The sequence below is a fragment of the Rhinolophus ferrumequinum genome, chromosome 8 (assembly GCF_004115265.2).
Source record: "Rhinolophus ferrumequinum isolate MPI-CBG mRhiFer1 chromosome 8, mRhiFer1_v1.p, whole genome shotgun sequence".
Lineage (NCBI taxonomy): Eukaryota > Metazoa > Chordata > Mammalia > Chiroptera > Rhinolophidae > Rhinolophus > Rhinolophus ferrumequinum.
In genome coordinates, this window is record NC_046291.1 from 13502498 (window position 1) to 13527208 (window position 24711).

At 43.2% G+C, this 24711-nt stretch overlaps 1 protein-coding gene across 1 annotated transcript in view; it reads right to left on the bottom strand.

Annotated features, from left to right (window-relative positions):
• Window positions 1–23833, bottom strand: part of SGPP2 (sphingosine-1-phosphate phosphatase 2) — a 110949-nt gene extending 87116 nt beyond the window's left edge. Inside the window, exon 1 of the mRNA XM_033111962.1 lies at window positions 23149–23833. Within this exon, the coding sequence (XP_032967853.1) occupies window positions 23149–23367 (219 nt within the window). The 5' untranslated portion in view covers window positions 23368–23833. The remainder of the gene's footprint in view (window positions 1–23148) is intronic.
• Window positions 23834–24711: the final 878 nt, after the last annotated feature.

Here is a 24711-nt window from a genome sequence, read left to right on the forward strand (position 1 = left end):
GGTTCTCGTGGTACCAGACAAACACTACTGCCTCATGTCTGTGTTTGAACTTGGCGAGATCCTCCTCCTCCTGGCTGACAGAGCCAACGTGACCGGGCAGAGCAGACGTCACAGAGGATCACTCTGCACAGAAAATGAAGACCCACAGAGACACACTCACTGTGGCCCACACCTTAACTGGTTTTTTAAAAATTCATTGCCAGGGTTTTCAAGCTCCCCAGATTTCAGACCCCTTTTGAGAATCATAGTCCGGCAACCGCGTACGTTCCCACAGGCCTTGCGACAAGAATCGGCTGGTTCTCAGAATGTGCCACCTTCTTCAGGATGAGGCATGTGTTCCCCACAGTCATCCAGGTCCTAAGTCTGCCCATCTTTACTTCTTCCCTGGCCCAGGGGAGCTTTTCAGCCCCAGGTTAACTAAACCAGTGCGTGGTTCATGTGACACTCCCTCCCCCCAAAGTTTCAAAGCCTGCCATCAGTATGTCAGAAAGCTGGATGGGTACTGGGATCCTCCTCCTCCCCAGTCTTCCAGAAAAGGTTCATTTGGCTGCAGCACCACATGGGTAGAAAGGGAGAGAGACAAGACAGAGCACAGTTGGAAGGCAGCCTCTGTAGTAATCGCACAAACAGGACCATGTTTGCAAAATCCCCACAGACAGAAATTCTACAACCTCACTCTCTAATCCAGTCCTAATGTTCAGCAACCTTCACTGTCAGGAAATCCTACCATAAATAACCCAAATCCTTCACGCAGCTTAAACCCATTTCCTCTTACTCTCTGCTCACTGGAGATGGGGAACAGCTGGTCACCGTTCTCTGTACCAAGTTCTTTGTCAACTGGATGATTGGATTCTGGCTCTGGACCACTGTCATAATTAGGAGTCTGACCAGTTCCATATTGTGCCATCTGCAAAGGCATGTCAAATAGGAAGATACAATTTTGAGCATGGTGTGCCTCAGAAATGTGCCCTCACAGGAACACGACCCCTCACCAGGCCACCAGGCTGCTCATCATTTATAAATTTGTAAGTGAGAGTTTTCTGCGTGGAAAAAAAAAGAAAAAGTTTTTCTGAGGCTAGCTCTGCAATGTGAGTGTAACATCAAACAATGCAAAGATTCTCTAAAAGCCACCAAGAGAAACAAAAAACAGAGTGAGCGTTTGTCAACTGCTTCTTATGCTCTCATGACTTGCATTATTTCAGATGCTCCTTGCAATGGGCACTAAGGTAGGAGTTAGGATTAGTCTCGCTTTGCAGGTAAGGAAATTTAGCCACGCAGAGGCTAATTGGCCCCAGTTTAGACACCAGCGAGTGAGAAAGTGTTCAAACCCAAGGAGCTGGAGTCCAGAGCCTGCCATCCTTTAACCGCCCGCCATCCTGAACATAAACCTGGTGCTGGTGAGTCCGGGCAGCTCACTGCAGGAACAGAGCCCATCTGTTTCAACAAACACACTTGGTCGGTGGAGACCAAGACGTCAAGGCAAAAAATCGGTGCCGTGTTTCTTACGTAGCGCAAAGGAGCTAGAGAGTGCAAAAATTCAAAGGCGCTTGATGCCGCCAAGATGGAATTCTTCTCATACACAGAGTCCTACATAAGTTCCTGGGTCTCCACTTAGATGCAGACAGTAAATGCTCCCCCGCCCCAGTCCTAGCTGGATGACTGTTCTCAAGTATGTGCTCTGAAGCCCGACCTGGATCAGAGGCCAGGTTCCCCCATATACCATCTGGTCACTTCCTGCCTGCCTCAGTGGCCCCAGCAGTAGAGTGGTGAGGATAGAAGCTGCTTCTCAGTGGTGCTGGAGGCACACTTCTCTCCCTCACTCTTCATCCCCTTATCCAGTTGTATTTCTTCACTTACTTCTAATCCCTGTCATTGTTTTGCCTCCTTCTCAAGCCTGCAAGCTCAATGGCGAAGGGGCTTTGTCTGCTTTATTCACTACTAGCCCCAGTGCCTAGCTCAGCACATGGTAAGTACTCAGTAATACAAGGTTTTCATTAGGAGGATTAAATAAAACTCCCTATGTAAAATGCAATAAAGATTAGTTCTACCCACTTCTCAGTTTCCTCCTTCGAACAATAATCTGTTGTTTCTGTGTCTGATTGAACAACCTTGGTAGCCCCTAGGGTTATACAGTGGTCATTCTAATCGTCTCTTCTGTTGTGCAGCCTTGGCTGGGAAACTATGGTTCCTTGCTGCCCACAGCAATACCTCCTGAATGTCCCAGCGACTCAGTTTTTCAAAGGATAGCATCAGGTAGTACAACGCTACTTTCTATGTCACTTCAGCATGCTTCTACCCCGAAATGTGGCCCAATTGTATGCTTTCAATGGTTACATTGAGACATGTTAAATTTTGCATCCCTTCTGATAGTTGGTGGCAGCACCCAAGAGAAGTTGCTCCTACCATTTCTGAGGGTGTTCTGAGGGCTTCTACTCTGGGAACCCTCGCTATTCTCCTTTTCTCTGGAATTTTCTAGACCAGGAGCAGCCAATTCAAATGCCTACATGGGTCAAGCAAGTGCCATAAACGAGCAAAGCCACTGCAGGTGTGAGACAAGAAGGGTGGTGGGGACCGAAGGAGCCTACTCTGGTTCAAGGAAGCAACTGCAACTAGAAACCAACCTCTTATGGTTGTGTAGGAACACAAGCTGGAGTTGCTACATCTTCCATTTTCTTAGAAAAACAAAAGCCAGAAAACCTAGAAAGATCTCACTAGTAAAACCACATGTGAACAAAGCATGTGGGGGCTGACATTTGGACCACCAAGTGCTGGTTTTGGATCCCTGCTTTGTGGTGAAAGGAGGGCCACCATGCCAGGCAAGGGTGGGTCCCAGCTGTGGCGGTTAGTTACCATCCTCACCCCACAAGGATGACCATTCCCCATGTGGGGACTTATAAATTCACCTTATTCTCAAAACTCCGCGTATGGTCAAGAGAAAACCAAATCAGTGGAGATCCTCCTTTTCCCAGTCACTGAATAGTTAACGCTTCCCTGGGTGGGGGTTTGCTCAGGGATTGACAGCAGTTTTGACACCCACATGCTCAAAGCTTTCTCTTATTACACATGCACACAATTTCTTTTCCCATTTTTAAATTCCCTTAACTTATACTGTTCTAGCCTTAAGCATGAAATCTATATGTCACATGCCATAATAAAAAAAAACCTCCAAGGATTTCTTTTTCCCATCTGATGTCCACATTTATCGTTGCCTAAAATCGGAAAACGTCAGCTGTCCTAATTCTACATTCAATAAGTCTCAAATCGTCTTAGTGGTGCCATCAGAAATCTTAGAAGCCAGTTCTTTCAAAATGTTCAGAGTTTCCTAAGTGAGGGGATGAGGGAGTCTGAGACAGGAACATCCTGTTCAATTGAACCTTGATGATCTTAGAATTTGTCCTCTCCCCATCTATGTTACTTTCATCTGTTTACCTGTCTGCCCTGATGGACTGAGCATCGGGCCGCCGGCATAGCCTTGTTGAGTGTTCAGAATCTAATCCAGGGTTTGACGCATTGTTAAGGGTTTCACAGATATTAACTACACATAGTATTGTCTCAGAGCAAGGAACACTCGAAAATACACTTTCCATTACTCAATAAGGGGACGTTCAGAGAAGAGGAAGCAGGACCCAGGAAGACATTTTTAAAGCAATTGACTGGGTGCAACAAACTATCAGAAGGAAGGAATGCAAAACTTAATATGCCTCAAGGCAACCGTTTAACGCAGAAGATTGGCCCTCATTTTAGGGGAGAAGCCGTCTGTCAAGAGGCATACAATAGATTTACACGCTCTGTACGGTCCGACACTCCTCCCCCACCACCCATGTCCCACCATAACGTGACATTCCCTCCCGAAAAGACCAGTTGGATAGAAAGAGCAGGAGAGGCATTAGCAGTACTGGGATCACTCATGGCGGTGGGATGGAAGAAACTATGGTGAAAACAGTTCGCGTTTGAGGGCTTACCAGCAGATGCGCGACACAAAGTGTTCAGCTCACCTTCTGATCTTATGCCTCAGAGCTCTAGGAGGTGTATGCAACTATTTCCCCAGGGTCACAGATAAGGAAACCGAGGCGCAAGTGCTTATGGGACGTGCGGGAGGTGACGTGGTTTGGAAGCCCATTTGTGACGCTAGGGCCTCCATGGTGCAGCACAGACGTGGACCACACAGCCTGGCTGCCAGGGGTAAGTGCGGCCAAGCAGCGCTCAGCACAACCCACATCCCGGTAGTGCACAACCTCAGTCAACAATATCGAAAACAGTGGTGACAAAAGAAATCAATAAAAACCGGAAAACAAACTTGAGCGATACCTGCTCCTGGCATCGCACTGATCTGGCGAGGTACCGCAGGAAGCAGAAACAGTGGGAGGAGCAACAGAAAAGCCCCTTCCCTGGCGCCCCATCTCTCCACGCCTGCCCCTCGTAAAGCCTTTCCTTCAGTAATAAAAGCAGCAGAAAGTTTTTTAAAAAAAGAAAAAATGACTCACAGGGCACAGCCAGGCATACTTTCATTTCAAGATGCAGTATTTCCGCTTCACAAAACAATCACCATTCTGGTGATATATTTTCCATTTTAATATTATGACAATTGTTAGGGGAGAAACTACTGAAAATGTCATTTTCCTTTTAAGTGTGTTTTATAAAGGACACTACATGTAAAGGTGCCAACTGCTCCAGAGGTGTTCCTTAGCATAACACTGTGATTCAATATTTAGTCACTCTGATTTCAGGTTTGTTCACACAGGCCACTCGGACAGATCTACTGATTCTTGCTGTGTTTATGATTGAAATCTTTTGACTGGTGAGCATTATACAGCAGGGTCTGCTCTGTGGGGGGAGGAAACTAAGGGCCCTTGAGACAAATCCCTCCAATGTTACTCCATCATATTATAGTGGGTTCTTACAGTGCTGGACTATTTTGTGTAAGACTTTCCTGAGCTCCCTAAAAATACATCTTTGGCCAAAAACAGATCTTTTGAGGCTTAAACCTACCATGCATTAAGATATTCCCTTTAGTGCAAAAGGACATTGTGCATTTTAGGCTCTTAACATTTCATGTGGTTGTTTAGACAGAGTAGGAAACAGTGTTCTGTTGTTCACATGGGGTCTTCATGCAGAGACATGGAGGGAGTCGTTTTTGTTTCATTTAAGAAGGCTTCGGAGTACTTTCATGTTTAATAAATATCCCCTCACGGAGGGTGATAACCAATATAGCTAATATCTGGGACTTTGTTACAAAGATGTCAGTGGTTATTTTTAAAAATTCTTACATGGAACAATGTTAGTAATCTCAGTAACTCTAATATTCCTCAAAAGTACAAAGCATCCTCATAGGAGAAATTTTTTCTATAAAATAAAAATGGTTTCATTTCCTCTAAAAATAAAAACTTGTATCATTAAAAAAAAAAAAAAAGCAACACTACAGAAAAGCACAAATAAGAAAAAAATTTTTAAACGTCCAGAGGGAAGCACTGGTAACATTTGGTTCATCACACTAGATCCTTTTAAAGTATATGTTCCAATATGGGCTTAAAAGTTTTAAAAATTGGGTCATACTTGTACATTTGCTTTTTTTGGTTGAACAATATATCATGGTTGTGTTTCCATGTTTAGAAATACATGGCATTTTAATTATTTTCAAGATATCCTTTGGATAATGTGATTAAGTTTTTCCCTTTATAGAACATAGAAGAAAAAGTTTTTTACAATTAGATAGTTGCTAAATTAGATACGGTGATGGAAAGAAACTACCCGTGGGAGAAGAACAAAAATTTAACAAACAGATGCAGTGGGTCTAACACTTGGAGAATGGATATTGTTGATCTTGAGGCCAGAAAAAAGCAGCCATTAAAATGTGAATTTGTGCACGTCTATTCCACATCCCCCGCCGTAGCCCCAGCCACTGGCATTCAGAGTAGAGATGAAATAAAGAGGAATCTACTTTACTTTTTATGTATATCAGAGACAATCATCTGTTTTATAATTTTTGATTTAAAATTAATCCACTATCCTCAATGAAATTACACATGGGCAAAAGTAAACCTCAAAAATGATTCTTTTAGGCTAAATACTCTCTCCTGGTTTTATTTCATTTCAGTTCATACTATACTAGCCAAAGCCAGGCAACAGGGAAAAACACACAGGTGAAAAAGGTAGAAATAGAGTGTAGATCTCAGATGACTCTTTTAAGGTGTCTCATGGTAAAGAAAGGCAAGACTGTCAGATTCTAGGGCTGAAAGAGGCTGTTCTATGGTGGGTAAGGAGAGGGGTTGCAGATATTGAGAATATTGTAGACTTAGAGACAACTGAGGGGGCACTGAGAACTTGATGTGCAAACTTGCCATACTTGCAACACCAATACAAAGTGGCTTAACAAAACATGATACAACAAAAAAGCTTGTCTTAAATGCAAAATACCTGCAGCTATAATACAAACCAGTCGAATGAAAGTTAAGGGCAAATGTGCTTTTCTGACCCTCAAACATTTCTCCATGTTCTCCCTGGGCAGGCAGCCAAGGCCCGTGAGCACGTGGTTTCCAACCAAGCCCGGCGGTTCTAGAAATAGAGCAGCATGGCTGGCTCAAGAGGCACCTCAGAGGAAAATCTCCCGGGATGCTGCTTTGTGGTTCCTGGGCTTCCTGCACAGTGTGCAAAGAATACCTGCTATGAAAGTAGTGGGAAGGATGGCAGGACCGATTTTTAGAAGGCAGTATTGATTTTTAAAGAACTTTTTGTTTTGAAATAAATGTAGGTTCACAAGCAATTGCACAAGTAGTACAGAGAGGTCCTGTATACCCTTACTGTTTTCTTCCAATGACAACATCTTATATAATTATAAAAAACCATATCAACACCAGGAATCTGACATCGGAACTGTATGTGTATAGCTCTATGCCATTTTAGCACACATGTAGACTCATGTAACCACCACTGTCAACAAGTTACAAAGCTATTCCATCACCACAGATATCTCCCTCATTATAACCCCTTTATAGTCATTCCCCTATTCTTCACCCTTGGCCACCAGTAATCTGTTTTCCATCTTTAAAATTTTGTCATTTTAAGAATGTTATATAAGTGGAATCACACAGTATGTGACCTTTTCAGATTGGTGTTTTCACTCAGCATAATGCCCTTGAGCTCCATCCAAGCAATTGGGAAAGTCAATAGTTCATTCCTTTTTATTGCTGAGTAGTATTCCATGATATGGATGTATCACAGTTTATTTAGCCATTCCTCTAGCGAGGGACATTTTGGTTGTTTCTGGATGAAGGTTATTACAAACAAAGCTGCTATGAACAATCACGTACAGATTTTTGTGTTAATAAGTTCTCCTATCTTGGGGATAAATGCCCAGGAGTGAAATTGTAGGTTGCATAGTAAATGTATATTTAGTACTAACTTTTAAAAATTAAATAAATAAGTTTCTCTTTTCAAAAGTAACATTGTTCCCTCACAGATTTTTTATGTGGTGAGTTAACTGGTCCTGGGTCAGGTTGGGAGGAGGAGAGAAAAAGCATTGATAACCAAATCCATCATTCTAAATCTAAGGGGGGTATTGTGTGTGGGGGCCTTATTATAACACATGGGCACCATAATCTATGCAGATATGCTTGTCTACATCAGGAAGTGCTCAGCATGAGTGTGAGACATCCCATTTCTATCCTAACAATGGTTCTGGGATGGTAAGCATGAAGAAACCAGGGCTAGACCTTTTATAACCCAACGTGGAAAAATTCAGATAATTTCTCCAGGGTCAAAATTTTTGGACAAAAAACAACTGTGGCTTCAGATGGGTTCAGATGGAGGCAAAATTAAGTGATCAATGTTAGTGCCTCCTCTCCAAAAGTAGTGGTTATTCAGAAGTACACTACTGAATAAATACTGAGGATAGTCATTCCATTGCTTCTGTTTAAGGACATGTGTGATACAATTGAGCATACCAAGACGGCATTCCTGGAGCCTCCTCAGGAATCCTCCAGAATGGGGAGACCATGGTTGGGAGGACTCAGGTGGGATCTCTAGAGCTGTCTGCCACCGTCTGTAATGCACAACAGAATGAATTCATTTTCCTGCTTCATTATTATAATATCATAATATGGGGGTAATACCTTCTAAACACATATGGCCTTCCTGGCTCAGAGTTGTCAGGGACTGTGTGCTTTCCCTCACCCTTTCAGAAACCCTAACCCCCACCCAAAGTTACTGAAATATCACACACCTTTCACAGGATACAAATGATGGGCCTTACCTGGAAGGAACAGGGAGAAGGACAGGGGACCAGCCATGAGTTATCCATATTATCTATACTCACAGATACCTCAGAGTAATCTCTCGCCCTCTTTATCTCCTCTCCCTCAGGCCACAAAGATTTTCTCTTCACAAGGAAAGATGAGAAATATAACAGTTGTGAGCTTATCTTAACTGACGTCTGTATGTGATGGACCACATATACAAATATATAGAGTGCTATTGGAAGCAAAAATTGAGATACTACATTTTCCAAAAACTAATGTGTCAAGTATAAGTGTGAAGAATTCTAAAATAAGCTTCTCTTGTGGCTCTCAGAAATAATTTGATATTTAGAGTTAAGTGGAAGTACAAAGATAAACATCGCAAAAATCTAAATACACACATTAGGAAATGGTTAAAAAACATTACATTGCAATCACATGATAAATTATTATACAGTAATTAAAATAATATAATTAAAGAATATTCAGTGACACGGAGAAATGCTCATGAGTGAAAAAGCTAATTAAAATATTATATAGCATGTTCATAACTTAAATATCTTATGTTTGAATAGAAATGAAAGGAAGCAGTGCTCTAAAATGTTAATATTTTTCTATGGGTTGCAAAATTATGACAGTGTTTTTGTTTTCTTTTTTATACTTTTTGATGTCTTCTACCATTTCTGACATAAACATGTATTATTTTAATAGTTGAAAATTATAAAAGTTAGTTTTAAAACATTTGATATCTTCCTGGCTGAAAATCATCAGAAGATCAAAATTCAGAATGAAGAACAAACCCCAACCAACTTCTAACAGAGCCACCTTTCACTTGTTATGCTTTTAACAAAATCTTTGATGTTTTATTTCATGGCCACCATTTAAGTCACCTTTCAAGAGAGGATGATTTAAAAAAAAAAAAAAAAAAAAAAAAAAAGCTGTTGTTACCTAAGCCATTTTCTACCAATAACATCCTGTCCTCTCAACATCCAACATTTTACCTCCAGGAGACTTCTTATTCTGTCACCATCATCCCCTCTTCCTACCACCCATAGGAGTTACTGCTTTGATGAGCTGTTTTCCGTAAAATTCTATGGGAACGAAGTTTTTGCCACTTGGAAAAATCAAAACATACCCAGAGATGACAGAAAGGGCATTTCTCCCGCAGGCATAATTACAAAATAAACAGGCATTAACAAAAGCAAGAATGTACCGGTATTTTGTTTTGTTGTATTAAACTAAAGGGTATGAAACTACCAGTGAGCATTTGGAGAGCTGGAGGTAATATTCAAAATAGTTCAAGGACACCATTACTCCCTTCCCAAGAGTCCCAAGCACCACCCTCAAGCTCTCAGGTGCTTAACCCTTCCCCTTCCATCTACCCTGCCCACACCTAAGGATTTTTGCTCTGTTTTTAAAACTTTGCTAATTAGTTCATACAGTGTTTGAAGCAAGAGTAAGGGGAGAAAAATATGAATCACAGTCTTAACTGGCTTTTTCAGTATCTCACTTTCTCAACATGTGGAATGAATCCCACCAGGTAAGGAGAATAATAAAGACCAGTGGATGCCCTAAATTTTAGCATTCTCACAGATTCCTAACACACACAGGAGCTCTAAATGTGCTACCAGGAAACTGTGACAGTATTTTCTCCCAGGAAAACTGTGTGCTAGATAAAATGCCTTTGTTCAAAACAATTCTTATCAAGAGGATTTAATGATTAACACAAAGTGTAAAAGCAGAAGTGAAAGTGCTTTTTTTAAACTTTAAAAGTTTTGACCTCTTAATTACAAGTCAAGAAAGTTAAAATTAGATTAGGTTTGCTGTCAACAGCCTGCCTAAGACATCAGGAATTTAATTACATTGTTTAAGTTGACAGGTGTTTCACCACCAACAACTTTTGGCAGTCAGTAAACTCCCTTCACTGTGTCCAACAGAAGAGAGCAAAGCAATAAAAAAGTTATTCAGTAAGCAAAACCCTCCATCATTTCCTGGATAAAAAGGAAGGAGCCAACACTGGGGGGTAAAAAAAACTAAGGTAAATGAAGACACAGTCAGGAAAAGTGGGCAGGTATAAAATGACTGCAGTTGTGACGGGAGAGAGTAGGTGACCACATTTCTCCCAAGAAAGAAAAGGTTGAGTTTAGCAGACCCTTCATGTTTTGCTCAACAGGTAATATAAGTACCTGCCATGTTTCAGGCACATGCTAGGTCCTGGGGAGGCACAGGTGAGGAAGAGGACTCTGGCCCCTGTGACCCACCCTCTTCCCAATGACACGAAAGAGATAGAACTAATGATTTAAGCACAATTATGTGTTAAGTCTCCAGGGCAGTAGGGTCCAGCACATTTTGGTCGCAAGGGGATACCCACCCAGGTTCCGTCCAGTGAGAGGAGTTTGTACATGATTCCTCAGGAAGTAAGGAAACAGTGCCAGCAGCCACACAGCCAGCCCCATTTCCTGAGCCGCCACCCCCTTCCCTTTCCCCCCTCCCCCTCTCCCTCCCCAGCCATTCTATCCTGAAAGTCAACAGTCCCTCAGAAGTGGAGTCTACCATACTTAAGACTCAGCTTCCTTCTCCATTCAGAGTTTTTCCTTTTGCTTTTACCATCACTGCAGACTTTCTGCTCTCCTGTCCACCTCGGGAGTCTGCTGTCCTACTGCTTTCTCTGTCTCAAGGCTTCTGTGTATGGCCTCCTCTTTGTCTCTGAGGTTCATCACCACTCTATGTATGTCCCTATGTCTGGGTCTTGCAGTCAGACTCCCTCAGGGAGCAACCTGAGTGGGTCCGTTAGTCACTCTCCATTAGGCAGTATCCCCATTGAACAAAGTTCTCGTGCCAGGCTATTTCAGAGGACGCTGACCAGCCAACAGAAGGCTGCCTTTGACTCAAGGGCTGATCCCCGATCAAACCAGCTTATAGCTATAATGATGAGGATCCCATGATTCTGAGCATGGCAACCTGTGTCTTAAGAAACCATTTGTGGTCTCCTACCTCTTAAGGTGTTTGTGGGTGAGGGAAGACACTCAAAGTATCACCAAGAACCTCAAAACAGATATTAAGGCCTGATTTCATGTTAGTCCCATATTGTTTGCTGTTTGACTATAAATAACATCCCCATTTCCTAAATGCTTCAGTGTCAGACTCTCTAGATACAGGCATCGCCATTCCATCCCACTTTCCCATTAAGCACAGTGACACCCCAAGAAGCTTTCCTTTCACAGTGTCCCAGTTGCCAATTTTGAGTTGGCACATGGGATGAAGTTGATTTGCCATCCCCCAGGCTGAAGGATGAAATCCAAATTCTGCAGATAGCCACCCTAAGTCTTAAGCCTAAAACTCTGGTTCTAACCCCAAATTCCAGCCAGTATTAAATTACCACACCAAATTCTTTATGCAACCTGTGCTTAGATATTCCCCGTTTGTCCTTCCAGATCCAATCTCTACCTTTCTCCAGAGAGGTTGACCATTAGGCACTATATCAGCCAGGCACCCGAGCTCCCTGGGTTTTGACTGAATTTGGCCAAAGGGAGGCGCTGGCAGAATATGAGGGGGCATACAGAGTTTGAGATATACCAAGGGTGCCATAAAAAGGTATACACATTTTAAGAGATGTTACCTATGCTCAAACAGTAGTTCACCGTAATCAGAAGTATCTGGACGCTGATGGTAACCACTTTGAGCACCTCTTGTAATCGCAGAAGTCAAATGTGACTTGTGTTCATCTTTTGTTATCGGTATATATTGAGTATTACAATTAATAGTTTTTTCCTTTTTTAAAATATATCTACGTGTGTTTTTTTGTGGCACCCTCTGTATCTTCCCCACTCCTCCAGCCTGGCAGTGGCTATGTTTCTCTACTTAAGGCCTCAGCTCCTGGCAGGGGCCTCTCTCTGACACCTGAACCCTCCTTGGGTCTGGGGTTACCAAAACATTATCTATCCTCTCTCCTTGCTTTCTTTAGGTTGAAGCTGCCTGCTGCAAGATACTTCATCCACCCATGTTGCTTTTTTCCAATGCTGTCCACGCCTTTGCAAATGAGCCCACTTTGATCTCTCTTCAATTACCCACCCCCTCTTTAAAAACTTTAAATAGACTTCATTTTTTAGAACAGTTTTCAATTAGAAAAATTTGGAACATAGGACAAAGAGTTCCCATATACTCCACATCCTTTCCCCTGTCAGTTTCCCCTGTCACCAATATCTTGTATTATTAGTATGATATATTTGCTACAATAGTGATGCATTATTATTGACTGAAGTCCATACTTTATTCAGACTTCCTTACATTTTACCTAATGTTCTTTTTTTCTCTGTTTCAGGATCCCACAATTACATTTGGTCATCATGTCTCCTGAGGCTCCACTTGTCTGTGACAGTTTTTCAGACTTTCCTCATTTTGGATGACCTTGACAGTTTGGAAGAATACAGGTCAGGTGTTTTGTAGAATGTCTCTCAACGAGGATTTGGCTGATGCCTTTCTCGTGGTTAGACTGAGGGTATGGGATTTGGGGAGGAGACCACAGAGGTGAAGTGCCCTTTTCAGCACGTATCAAGAATATATCATTTCAGTATGCATCAAGAGCACATACGGTCAACATGACATCCCTGTTGATGTCAACCTCGCTCACCTGGATGAGGTCACATCTGCCAGTTTTCCATGCTACAAAATCTTTTTCTCCCTCTTTCCTTATTGGACTCTTTAGAGGGAAGTCACTGTGTGTAGCGCATACTCAAGGAGAGGGAAGTTACACTTCCTTCACCAGAAGGTGGAGTAGAGCTTATGTCCTTTTTTTTTCTTTTAATTGAGGTAAATTATACATAACACAAAATTTGCCATTTTAATCACTTTTTAAGGGTTTCAGTAGGCCATCTATTTCCTGCTGGGACCCTTACTATACCCGAGCTAAACTTGTCACTTTTCACCCAAAATGACAACGTCTTTATGTTTTATCACATGAGATGTCCAGACAAAGAGATTCTCCCATTTTTGTCTGTTTGATTCCTACTCACTCTTTAAGCCCCGACTCAAGACTTCATGAGCTCCTGTAGGGATGGTGAGTTACTCCTGTGATTGTCTCCCCCACCATGTATTTACCCTTCCATTCCAGTATTGTTTGCATTGCACCATTTTCTTTGTGGCTTTCCCAAGGCAGGAGCTAAATCTTATTCATCTTTGTATCCGTAAGGCTTAGGACTGCCCTAGAAGTGCAGCTGCTGATCAATAAATGTCAGCTGGAAATAAAGGAAGAAAAGATGAAATAGAAGCTGAAATGGCCTATTTTTTCCCAAAGATTAAAGAGAGTGTTAATACCTAATATTGGTGAGGGTGTGTAAAGTGTCGCATTCATTGCTATGTATCCTAGTACATCCTTTCTGCAGAGCAAATTGGCAACACCTATTAAAAGCCGTAATATATGCATATTTCTACCATCAACTGCAAGTCTGGAAACTTAAATTAAGAAGAGATTCAAAGATTGACTCAGTCTTGACAATTTTTTTTTTAATTTGACACTAAAAGTAAAGGCAAAAATTGCAAAAATGAGCAAATGGGACTACATCAAACTAAAAGGCTCTGCACTGCAAAAGAATCCATGAACAAAATGAAAAGGCAACTTAGCAAAAGGGAGAAACTATTTGTAAATCATATATCAGAGAAGGGGCTAATTTCCAAAATATATAAAGAACTCATGCAATGCAATAGCAAACAAAACAAAACAAAATAATTCGATTAAAAAATGGGCAGATGATCTGAATAAACATTTTTCCAAAAAAGACATACAGATGGCCAACAAGTACATGAAAAGATGCTCAATGTCACTAGTCATAAGGGAAATGTAAAACAAAACCACAATGAGATATCACCTCAGCGCCTGTTAGAATGGCTATTATCAAAAACACAAGAAATAGCAAATGTTGGCAAGAATGTGGGAAAAAGGGAACCCTTACGCACTGTTGGTGGGAATGTAAATTGGTGCAGCCACTGTGGAAAACAGTATGGAGGTTCCTCAAAAACTTGAAAATAGAACTACCACATGATCCAGCAATTCCACTTCTGGGTGTTTATCCAAAGAAAAAGAAAACACTGATTCAAAAAGATATATGCACCCCATGTTCATTGCAGCATTATTTACAATAGCCAAGACATGGAAGGAACCTAAGTGTCCACTGGTGGATGAATGGATAAAGCAATTGTGATACACACACACTCACACACACACACACACACACACACACACCAAAATGGAATATTATTCATCTATAAAAAGGAAATATTGCCATTTGCAACAACCTTGGAGATGGACCTTGAAGGTATTGTGATAAGTGAAATAAGTCAGACAGAGAAAGACAAATACTGGGTGATCTCACTTATATGTAGAATCTAGAAACAACAAGAACAACAACAAAAGAATTGAATTCAGATACAGAGAACAAAGTAGTGGTTGCCAGAGGTAGGGGGTAAGAGGGTGGGCAAAATGGGTGAAGATGGTCAAAAGATACCAACTTCCAATTATAAAATAAGTAAGTCCTGGGGATGTGATGTACAGCATGGTGACTATAGTCAACAACATTGTATTGTATATTTGAAAGTTGCTAAGAGAATAGATCTTAAAAATTCGCATCACAAGAAAAAAATTGTAACTATGTGTGGTGATGCATATTAACTAGACTTACTGTGGTGATCATTTCACAACATAGGCAAATACTGAATCATTATGTTGTACACCTAAAACTAATATAATGTTATATGTCAATTATATCTCAATTAAACAAAGAAGACAAGCAAGACAGGTGGAAAGATACTGGTACAAAGATGTTGTTTTCAATGCAAAAACTGGAAACAACTTCAAGGCCCAGCAATAGGCCAACTAAATTATGGTATATCCATCGTATGAAGTAATAATATATCGCCATTAAAATTCAAGTTGAATATTTACCGAGTAATTATCTCTGGCTATGGTATAATGGGCATAGATCTAACTTTTTCTTGTATTTTTCCAAGGATATCTGTAACTAGAAAAAAATGATCAAAATGTACCTTTTCAAAGGGGCTGATTTTACCAATGCAAATTTGAACATCCATCTTAAAGATAATCAAAACTTGAAGTACAACCAGTTAGCCAGTTTAGTTATAACCCAGCTAAAATGTCACAGCTACCATGATCACTGCCGCCAGCCATCACCACTTTATCCTGAAAACACTAAGGGTGATGGGTCACTGGAGAAGAGAATTCAGAGCTTCCCTCCTCTGTCCCCACTTCTGACCTGAATCCTGGTCTTTTTCTTTTGATTTTAAAGCTCTTCTAACTGACTGTAATTTAGTCACACTTAGAAACCCGTGGTTCTACTCCACTCTGCTCATTTTGCAGATGGGAAAACTGAGATCCAGAGAAGTTCAAAATGACACCGAAATAGAGCCAGATTCAGGTCTCCAGACTCCTGTGATGGTTCTTGGCACTTTAGCAAGCCAATCGAATCAAGGGGGTTTTTTTAGATTGAAAGACTTGGGGAGGCCCACATGTTTCGAGATCAAAGAATTCTAATAATAACCTATCTTTGATCCCCTCCCCAACCCAACTTTAGAACTATGTCTCAGCAAATACCGTGTTTCCCCGAAAATAAGACCTAGCCGGACAATCAGCTCTAATGTGTCTTTTGGAGCAAAAATTAATATAAGACCCGGTCTTATCTTACTATAAGACCGGGTCTTTATAATATAATGTAATATAATATAATAGCCGGTCTTTTTTTACTGTAAGAGTGGGTCTTATATAATATTATATAATGTATATTGTATATTATTATTATATCATATATATGTCAGATATATATAAGACCCGGTCTTATATTAATTTTTGCTCCAAAAAATGCATTAGAGCTGATTGTCCAGCTAGGTCTTATTTTCAGGGAAACATGGTAGTTATCAAAGAATATTTACTGAGCACAGTGTAATTTGGAAAAATTATCTCGTTCTAATATAATGATGGGAAAAAGCACTACAAAGTCTAACTTAATGTAACTGTGTTGAGTAAGCAAAGATGATAAAATCGAAATACCATTATAAACAAGACTGGCTTTACCCCCAAACAAATAAACACAAATCTGATTGGCTCTTTGCCTTCCTAGCTCGATCCCAGGATGCCTGCATCTTGCTCTTGGCTCTTGCTCTGGATGACTGCCAGGAATGTCCTCCAACGTTGACCCTTGCAAACCAGTTACCCTTGCATACCAAAAACAATTCTTTCTCTTTCTACCAAATCTCTACCCTGCTCCCAGTCAAGCCCCAATACCTCACACCTTCTCAATGAGACAGATAAAGTGAAGCCTTCGAATTTTTCCCTGGAAGGTGCACAGTAGAAATAAGTTTAGACTTTTTAAAAAATGCCTTTTATTTTTCAACTACAGTTGACATACAATATTATATTCGTTTCAGGGGTACGACACAGTGATTAGACATTTATATAATTTACGAGGTTATCACCTCAATAAATCCAGTACCCATCTGACACCATACATAGTTATTACAATACCACTGACTCTATGAGTATTCCCCGTGCTATACTCTGCATCCCCATGACTATTTTGTAACTACCAATTTGTACCTCTTAATCCCCTTCCTCCCTTCACCAATCCTCCCAACCTCCCCATCCAGCAACCATCAAAATGCTCTCTGTATCTATGAGCTTGTTTCTGTTTTGATTGTTCATTTATCCTGTTCTCTAGATTCTATAAGTGAAATCATATAACATTTGTCTTTCTCTGTCTGGCTTACTCCACTCGGCACAATCCCCTCTAGTTACATCCAGGTTGTTGCTGATGGCAAAATTTCATTCTTGTTTTATGGCTGAGTAATATTTCACTGTATCTATATGTACCTCCTCTTCTTTATCCATTTATCCACTGATGAACACCCAGGTTACCTCCATATCTTAGCTACTGTAAATAATGCTGCAATAAGCATATGGATGCACATGTCCTCTCAAAGTAGCATTTTGGGTTTCTTTGGATAAATACCCAGAAGTGGGATTACTGGGTCCTCTGTCTCTTGTTATAACTTTTTAAAGTCTATTTTGCCTGGTACAATTATTGCCACCCCAGCTTTTCATTTTTGTTTCCATTTTCATGAAATATCTTTTGCCATCCCTTTACTTTCAGTCTGTGTGTGTTTTTCAATCTGAAGTGGGTCTCTTGGAGGCAGCATATGTAAGTGTTTTGTTTTCTTATCCATTCAGCCACCTTATGTTTTTTGATTGGAGCATTTAATCCATTTACTTTTAAAGTAATTGTTGATAGATATGTAGTTATTGCCATTTTAGTACTCATATTTTTTATTCTTTTTCTTCTCTTTCTTCTTCTTCAAGAAGTCCTTTTAACATTTCTTGTTATACAGGTTTGGTGGTGATTAACTCCTTTAGCTCTTACTTATCTGGGAAGCTCTTTATCTGTCTTTCAATTGTAAATGATAACCTTGCTGCATAGAGTACTCACAGTTGAAGGTCCTTGCATTTCATCACTTTGAATATTTCGTGTTAATTGCTTCTGGCCTGCAAAGTTTCTGTTGAGACATCAGATGAGTTTGATGGGCGCTCCCTTGTAGGTAAGTAACTGCTTTTGTCTTGCTGCTTTTAACGTTCTCTCTTTGTCTTTAACCTTTGCCATTTTAATTTTGATGTGTCTTGGTGTGGGCTTTTTTGGGTTCATCTTGTTTGGGAATCTCTTCCTGGACTTGTATGTCTAGTCTCTTCACCAGGTTAGGGAAGTTTTCTGTCATTATTTCTTCAACTAGGTTTTCAATTCCTTGCTGTCTTCTACTTCTGGTACCCCTATGATGTGAATGTTGGTACGCTTGATGTTGTCCCAGAGGCCCTTCAAACTATTTTCATTTTTCTGCATTCTTTTTTTTTCTTTTTGCTGTGCTGATTGGGTGTTTTCTGCTACCTTCTAAATTGCTGATTCAGTCCTCTGCTTCATCTAACCTACTGTTGATTCTCTCTAATGCATTCTTCATTTCAGTTATTGTATGATTTATTTCTGACTGGTTCCTTTTTATGTTTTATATCTCCATTTTTATGTTTCCTATCTCTTTGTTGAAGTTCTCACTGAGACCGTTGAGCATCCTTACAAACAGTGTTTTGAACACAGCATCTGACAGATTACTTGTCTCTCTTTTTTTTTTTTTTTTTTTTTACAGGTCTTGCCTCAGGTTTATTTATGCGAGTAAACAAATGACCTCCTTGGGTTTTACGAGGGCCTTGATCGCCTCAGCCCATGCACTCATAACCTTGGCATTTTTGGCGTGCATCTTCTTCAGGCCCTTCTTGTTCTGCTACTTGTTAAAGTGCATGTTCCTCAGGAACTTGGGGTCCACCCCCTTAAAAGATTTGTATCTTTGTGATTAGGGGTTCTTGATGCCATTTCTGTGCCATCTTCAGGACTGGTTGTGTGTGGTGTGGTTCTTGGACTTGGCTATGTCTGCAACCAAGTTCATAGCTCCCAAATACCTGGGACCATAAGAGAAAGCTACTTGTCTCCATTTTGTTTAGTTCTTTTTCTAGAGCTTTGTTCTGTTCTTTCATTTGGGATATGTTTCTTTGTCTCCCCATTTTGGCTGTCTTCCTGTGTTTGTATGATCAATGTAGGGCTGCTATGTCTCCCAGTCTTGGTAGAGTGGCCTTATGTAGTAGGTGTCCTGTGGGACCCAGTGGTGCAATCCTCCTAGTCACCTGAGCTGGGTGCTCCAGGTGTATCACTTGTGTGGGTTGTGTATGCCCTCCTCTTGTAGTTGAGCTTTGGTTGCTGTTTGCATGTCAGTGGGAGGGATTGACCCTCTGGCTGATTGGTTAAGACTGGCCATGACTACAGTAGAGGAGCTGTTGTGTAGGGGCTGACCCTACAAAGCAGGATTCACTTTAGCAGGGCTCGGGTGTCTACCCAGTCTGCCATTTGTGTGTGTCTTTTTGTGAAGGTGGTTAAGTGGCATTCTAGTGTGGTCTGAAGCTGGCCACCAGGTTTGTTGGTGCTGGGGCCTCCTGGGAGGGGCTCTGTTGCAGGCCAAGGTCAGCCATTGCCTGTGCCCAGTCCGGGACTACTTGTTATGAGCTACAATGTGATCTGCAGATGGTTGCCACTTGTGCTGGTTTGGAGGTGCCTGGAGGTGCAAACTGAGGCTGGCTGCCACCAGTGCTGTGCTTGGGGTTGCTTAGCAAGAGGTTCGGGGCATGCCAATGCCAGATGCTACTTGTTTGCGGTTTCATTTGAGAAATTTTAGGATGAATCAAGATAGGCCATTTGTATGGAAAAGCCACTGGAAGTGGCTTGGGTGGGGCGAGGTCTTAGGGAATCACCAGGGTGGAATGAACAGTGTTAGCCAAGCTGATGGAGACTCAGATATGGTGGCTGCCTGCGTCTGCATGCCAGGAAGGGGGTGGGGCTCAACAAAGGAACTATGGCTTCTGCCAGCACTTCTGTCTGGGAAAAGCTGCCCCTCCTCCCCTCTCCCTGAAGCCAGACAACTCAGTTCCTCTCCATATGTTCCTGGTGCCTTTCGAGCTGCTGTGTCAGCACTGGACTCAGAATGAGTGAGTCCATCAGCGAGTAAATCCATGTATGGGCCCTTTAAGAGGAGCCCCTGGGACTCCAGCCATCCTCCATATCATTCAGCCACAATCTCTGCTGGTTTTCATAGCCAGAAGTTGTGAAAACTAACTTCCTGGTACTGGAACCCTGGGCTGGGGAGCCTGGTGTGGGACTGGGACCCCAAACTCCTCAGAGGGAAACTCCACTGCTGAGATACATTACCAATTTTTAAGCACCACACGAAGGTGTGAGGCAGCCTTTTCCATCTCTCCACCCGCCCCAGTCTCCAATGGCATCTTCCATATGTCCTTAGTTATAGGACTTCGGTTCAGCTAAACTTCAGGTGATTCTCAATGATGGTTGTTCTGTAGTTTAGTTGTAATTTTGATGTGGTCAGGAGAGGAGGAAAGGACAGCATTTACCTAGTCTGTCATCTTGATCAGAACAAGAAGTTTAGACTTGAGAGTCAAAATACCTGACTGTGCAGGTATCTGGTAAGTTCGCAACAAAGCATTTAATCCTTCAGAACTCAGACTTCTGTCTGTGAAATTCATGATTACTAGGACATACTGGTATCCGAGGTCCAGTTGGACTTATTCAATGACAGCTTTGTACAAGCCAAGACCAGCCCTGGTTTGTAAAAGATGTAGTTAATCTTTAAGCTAGCAATATGTGGTGTTAAGAGAATTTGAAATGGAAGGTCCTTACTCAGTCACATCCTGTTTTAAGAATTAAAATAACTATAGAAAATGTAGAGTTTGAGAAAACTAGATTTGCTACAACGTAGACACTCAAATGAAGTAAACAACTTCTCTACTGTTTAAATGGTCTTAAATCAATGTTCTAATGTTGCCTGACCTTCTAGGCTATGTGCAAATTTTTGATTTTCAATATTTATTTTTAAATTTTGAAAAACCTTCAATTCTTTCTCTTGATTTTTTTAGCCCTGAGTTTTTCCTGCTCTACAGTGAGTGCAGTCGTGTGTTGGATGGGAAGGTGGAAAGCCCTTCCATTTGGCTCACGGGAGGCCCAGGATTCTCAAGCAGCAAGAAGACACCTCTCTGCAAGAAATCTGCTTGTCTTGCTTTAAAAGGGCTGATTTTACATTGAGATCTGCATTCATTTATTTACAGAATCAACTGAGCTCCCACGTGCCAGGCATGGAAGAAAATCATGAGCACACCAGACCACTGGCAATAATCAGATCTCCACACAAGGGCTTCTTTACACAGTGTGATAAAATCCAATGAAGAAACCCAAGAAGCAAAGAGAACCTAAAAAAGATGGGTGAGACTGGAAGGTGAGTAAAGGTGTCTCTTGAGGAACTGACCTTTGAAACTGAAGGATGAATGTGGATTATGTAGAGAAAGGACAGGCAGCTCAGGCAGGCCACAGGCTGGGCAAAGGCGAAGGATATCTGTTGGAGAAAAGTTTCCTCCACTGTCCACCTATCAATTATCTGGGGCAGGTATGAAATCTTTTTTGGGGGAACTCCATCTGTATTTGCAAATTAATCTTCCCAAGTCACTGGAAACCAACATAACTTTAAATATATTCACTAACCTCTCCTTTATCAAATGCTCTCAGGGTTTTTATTTTCCATCACTTACAACATGGTGATTTCTTATCACGAATTTTTAGCCCTCTCTTACTTTTTCCTTGCTCCATAGTGAGTGAGGTGTGCGTTGGATGGGAAGGAGAAAAGCCCTTCCATTTGGCTCACTGAATGACCAGCGGCAAGAAGACACCTCTCTCCAGAAATCTGCTTAACATGCTTTTAAATGGCAAGAGGGCCCTTTTCCAGAACATGTTACCAATGGTAATATTTAAAAGAGTTTGAAAAGCACCAGTGGTAAAATGCACTATTCTTTAGTTTCCTGAATTAGGGACACAGTAGAAGCTTAAGGAGAGAGCAGCTTGTGCATGCATCTGTGGGTGTAAACAGTGGGTGCACAGAAACACCCTTCCACCTTTCAGGCATGCGATGAGTTCTGATCCCCTCACTTTTTGAAGACAAGTCACAAGAATGCAGGGAGGGGTGTCTCAAACTCATCCATAATTTACTGGATGTCATGTGGGACAGAGAAGGAAAAATAAAAGGAGAAAAAAAGTATTATAAAGGAGGATTTTTCTAGAGTGGAACACACAATCCCCACCCACCCTCTGAATTCTGTAATTCAATGCCCACAATATTCCACTCCACATAGAAGCCAGGTTCTTCACAATTCTTGTTACTAGATCTAGAAATCAACACATAAATGCCATCTTCCTGTCACCAGAACTTCTAGGAACAAAAAAATGTGGCTTCCTTCACCTCCCGCCAAAAAAGAGAGAGCTGGAATTGTTAATACATTGCTTCTTTCCTCCTATGTTCCCCCACGGAAAGGGCAGCTTCTGTGGGTGCCCAGGGCATCTCACTGCGACAGAGAGCCCTCCTTCCCAGGGCCAGCGCTCCGCCCTGGCAGACAGCAGCCCTGGCACATGGGCATCTGCATCCTGTTTGGTCCCTCCTGCCCGGAGTGTCTGTGCACTGCCGCAGTGGGTTGTATAACCACACTCGGGCCGCCTAGAGGGGAGTGTAGTGAGCGTCCCTCCTGACAGCATCTGTTGAAAGTCTCTGGTGCCAATTTACAAGACCCATCAGGCAGGAGGGACCCCAGACTTTGGGGAAGGAAGGAGGGAGAAGCGCTGTTAGGATCTCATCACTGGGGGCGGGGGGGGGGGGGGGGGGGGGGGGGGGGCAGGGCAGTAAGGTTTGCAAATCTCTCCAGGAGCAATAATCAACCCTCAAGTTCTGTCCTTAGAGCTGGAAATGCAAGAAGGTGAAGAGCACACTGAGGGCCCCGCTCCACCTCATTAGTGTGGGTCAGGAAAAGGGGAGTGGGGCGGAAACTCCTGGGTTAATTCTCAAAATTTCTCCCCAGGGAAGCCTCTAGTGAAAATGCCAAGGACGTCTCCCCTCTTTTTCAATTACGTAACTCTTGCACATTTGGAAGAATATACATGAACATAATAAATTTAACTACTTATGAAGGTAGATCTCTAAATAGACTGCATTTAAAGCTCGGGGGCGCACTGTAAGTCTGAATAGACCTGGTTGCCACCTGGCAGCGTTAGAGGGTGGCATCCTAGTGACTGGATTCTCCAGGCCCTCCCTCTCCCCTCCACACACAGCTCCGGGAGCCGGGTCGCCGGCGGGGATGGCGCCCTCTCGGCCTCGCAGGCTCGGCGGACTCCAGCCCCGGAGTCGCGGAGTCTCCTGGACCAGCCAGTCCACAGGCAGCGGGAAGGGCTGCCCCCTCACTCCCCTCCACCCTGGCGAACACCTGGCGCGCGGTTACCTGCGGGGCCGGGGCTCTCCGCAGCCCATTGGCCGGACCCCAGCCACCTTTGCCGTTGGCTTCAGGGTGATGTCCGACCTCCGGTGCTCGCACTGCGCCCTCCGCTGGGCCCGCGCCATTCTCGTGGGGACCTTCATCCGGCGCCGGGAAGAGCCCGCAGCGGCGCTGGAAACGGGCGACGAGCTGGGAATCCTGCAGGCTCCGCAGCAGCTCGGCCATGGTGCACCGGGTCCGCCGCCGCCGCCGCCACGCCAGTGCCTTTAGGTTGCACTGTCCCCCCCCCCGCCCTTGCACTTGCCGGTCAGGCTCCCGGGGCGGAGGGCGGGCGGGGCCCCGGGCGCCCGCCAATAGGTGCGCCTCTCGGGTCCTAGCGTCCGCACCTCGCGCGCAGAGGCTCAGGTGTCCGCCTCCACCTGGCTCCGGGCACGTCCGCCCGCCGCGGGCTCGGGCGGGCTCGGGCGCTCCCAGTCGTCTGCCACCGCGGCTCTGGGCGGAGGAGCACAGGTGTCTAAACCGCGCCCCCTGCGCACGACCGCGCCCCCACTCGCTCCCGGCTGGTGCAGACGTGCCACCTAATGGGGAGCGGCGGAGCACTTGTGGACCTGCGGAGGCCGTCCTGCAGTACGTCGTCTGATCGCTTAGTGACCTTCCTTTCACTCCTGAGCCCAAAACGAGGTCTGATTTCTCCTCCTGCTGCCCGCACCCAGCTCTCGGCTCTTGCCTTTGACCGTTTCCGGCAAGTAGAGTGAGCCCCCTAGGGAAAATCCCTAAGTTCTTTGCAAACTTTGCGTGATGCAACGTCTCGCCGAAGTTCCGAACTTTCTCGACCTGGCTTAAGAGCCGCAGTTCAAGGTAGACCTCTGCATTCCCCTCCCCTGCCTTTGTGATGTGGCAACTGGGCAACAATTTTAGACGCGTAGATAGGAAAACCGATTCTTTCTCGGTTTCCTGTATTAAGAAAGGTGACGCTTGCCCCTCCTCCCTCTTCTTTCCGCTCTGCCTCCATTTACACAACGGCACGGGTAAGACAGACCAAGATCTTTCGAGAACAAGGTGATCAAGGACAGGGGGGAGGATTTGACATCTCACCGCACCTGCGCCTACTTTAGGGCTCTCTTCAGTACTGCAAAGAAAACATTCTTCCGCGAGGGTTTTCCCTCCTCCTCCCCGGGCATCTCCTTGCAGGGGCGCTGAGATCGCACACAAGGGCCTCTGCGCTTTCTCACAAGGAGTGAAAGGCAACAAATTGGGCCCAGCTCATCAGCCAGCAACAAAAGTGCACTTCAGTCCTCGTCTTCTGTTTGCAGCAGAAGGCTGTGCGTTTCCTGGAAGCGTACTAAGCATTTGCTTACACAAATGACTGTCAACAAACACCTGCCATTACCTTGTTTATCCAGTTGTGCTTTTAGTCTAGAAGTCTCTGGGATGGAGCTTTCAAGGATGATTTGGTCTCCCTCATGCCTTAGTTTCCGCTCTCCTTCAAGATCAAGGTGGCTGAGAGAGCAGTGAAACTCTTGGGAGACACCATTTTCTACTTAACTTACAGAAGAAGCACAGAGCTGT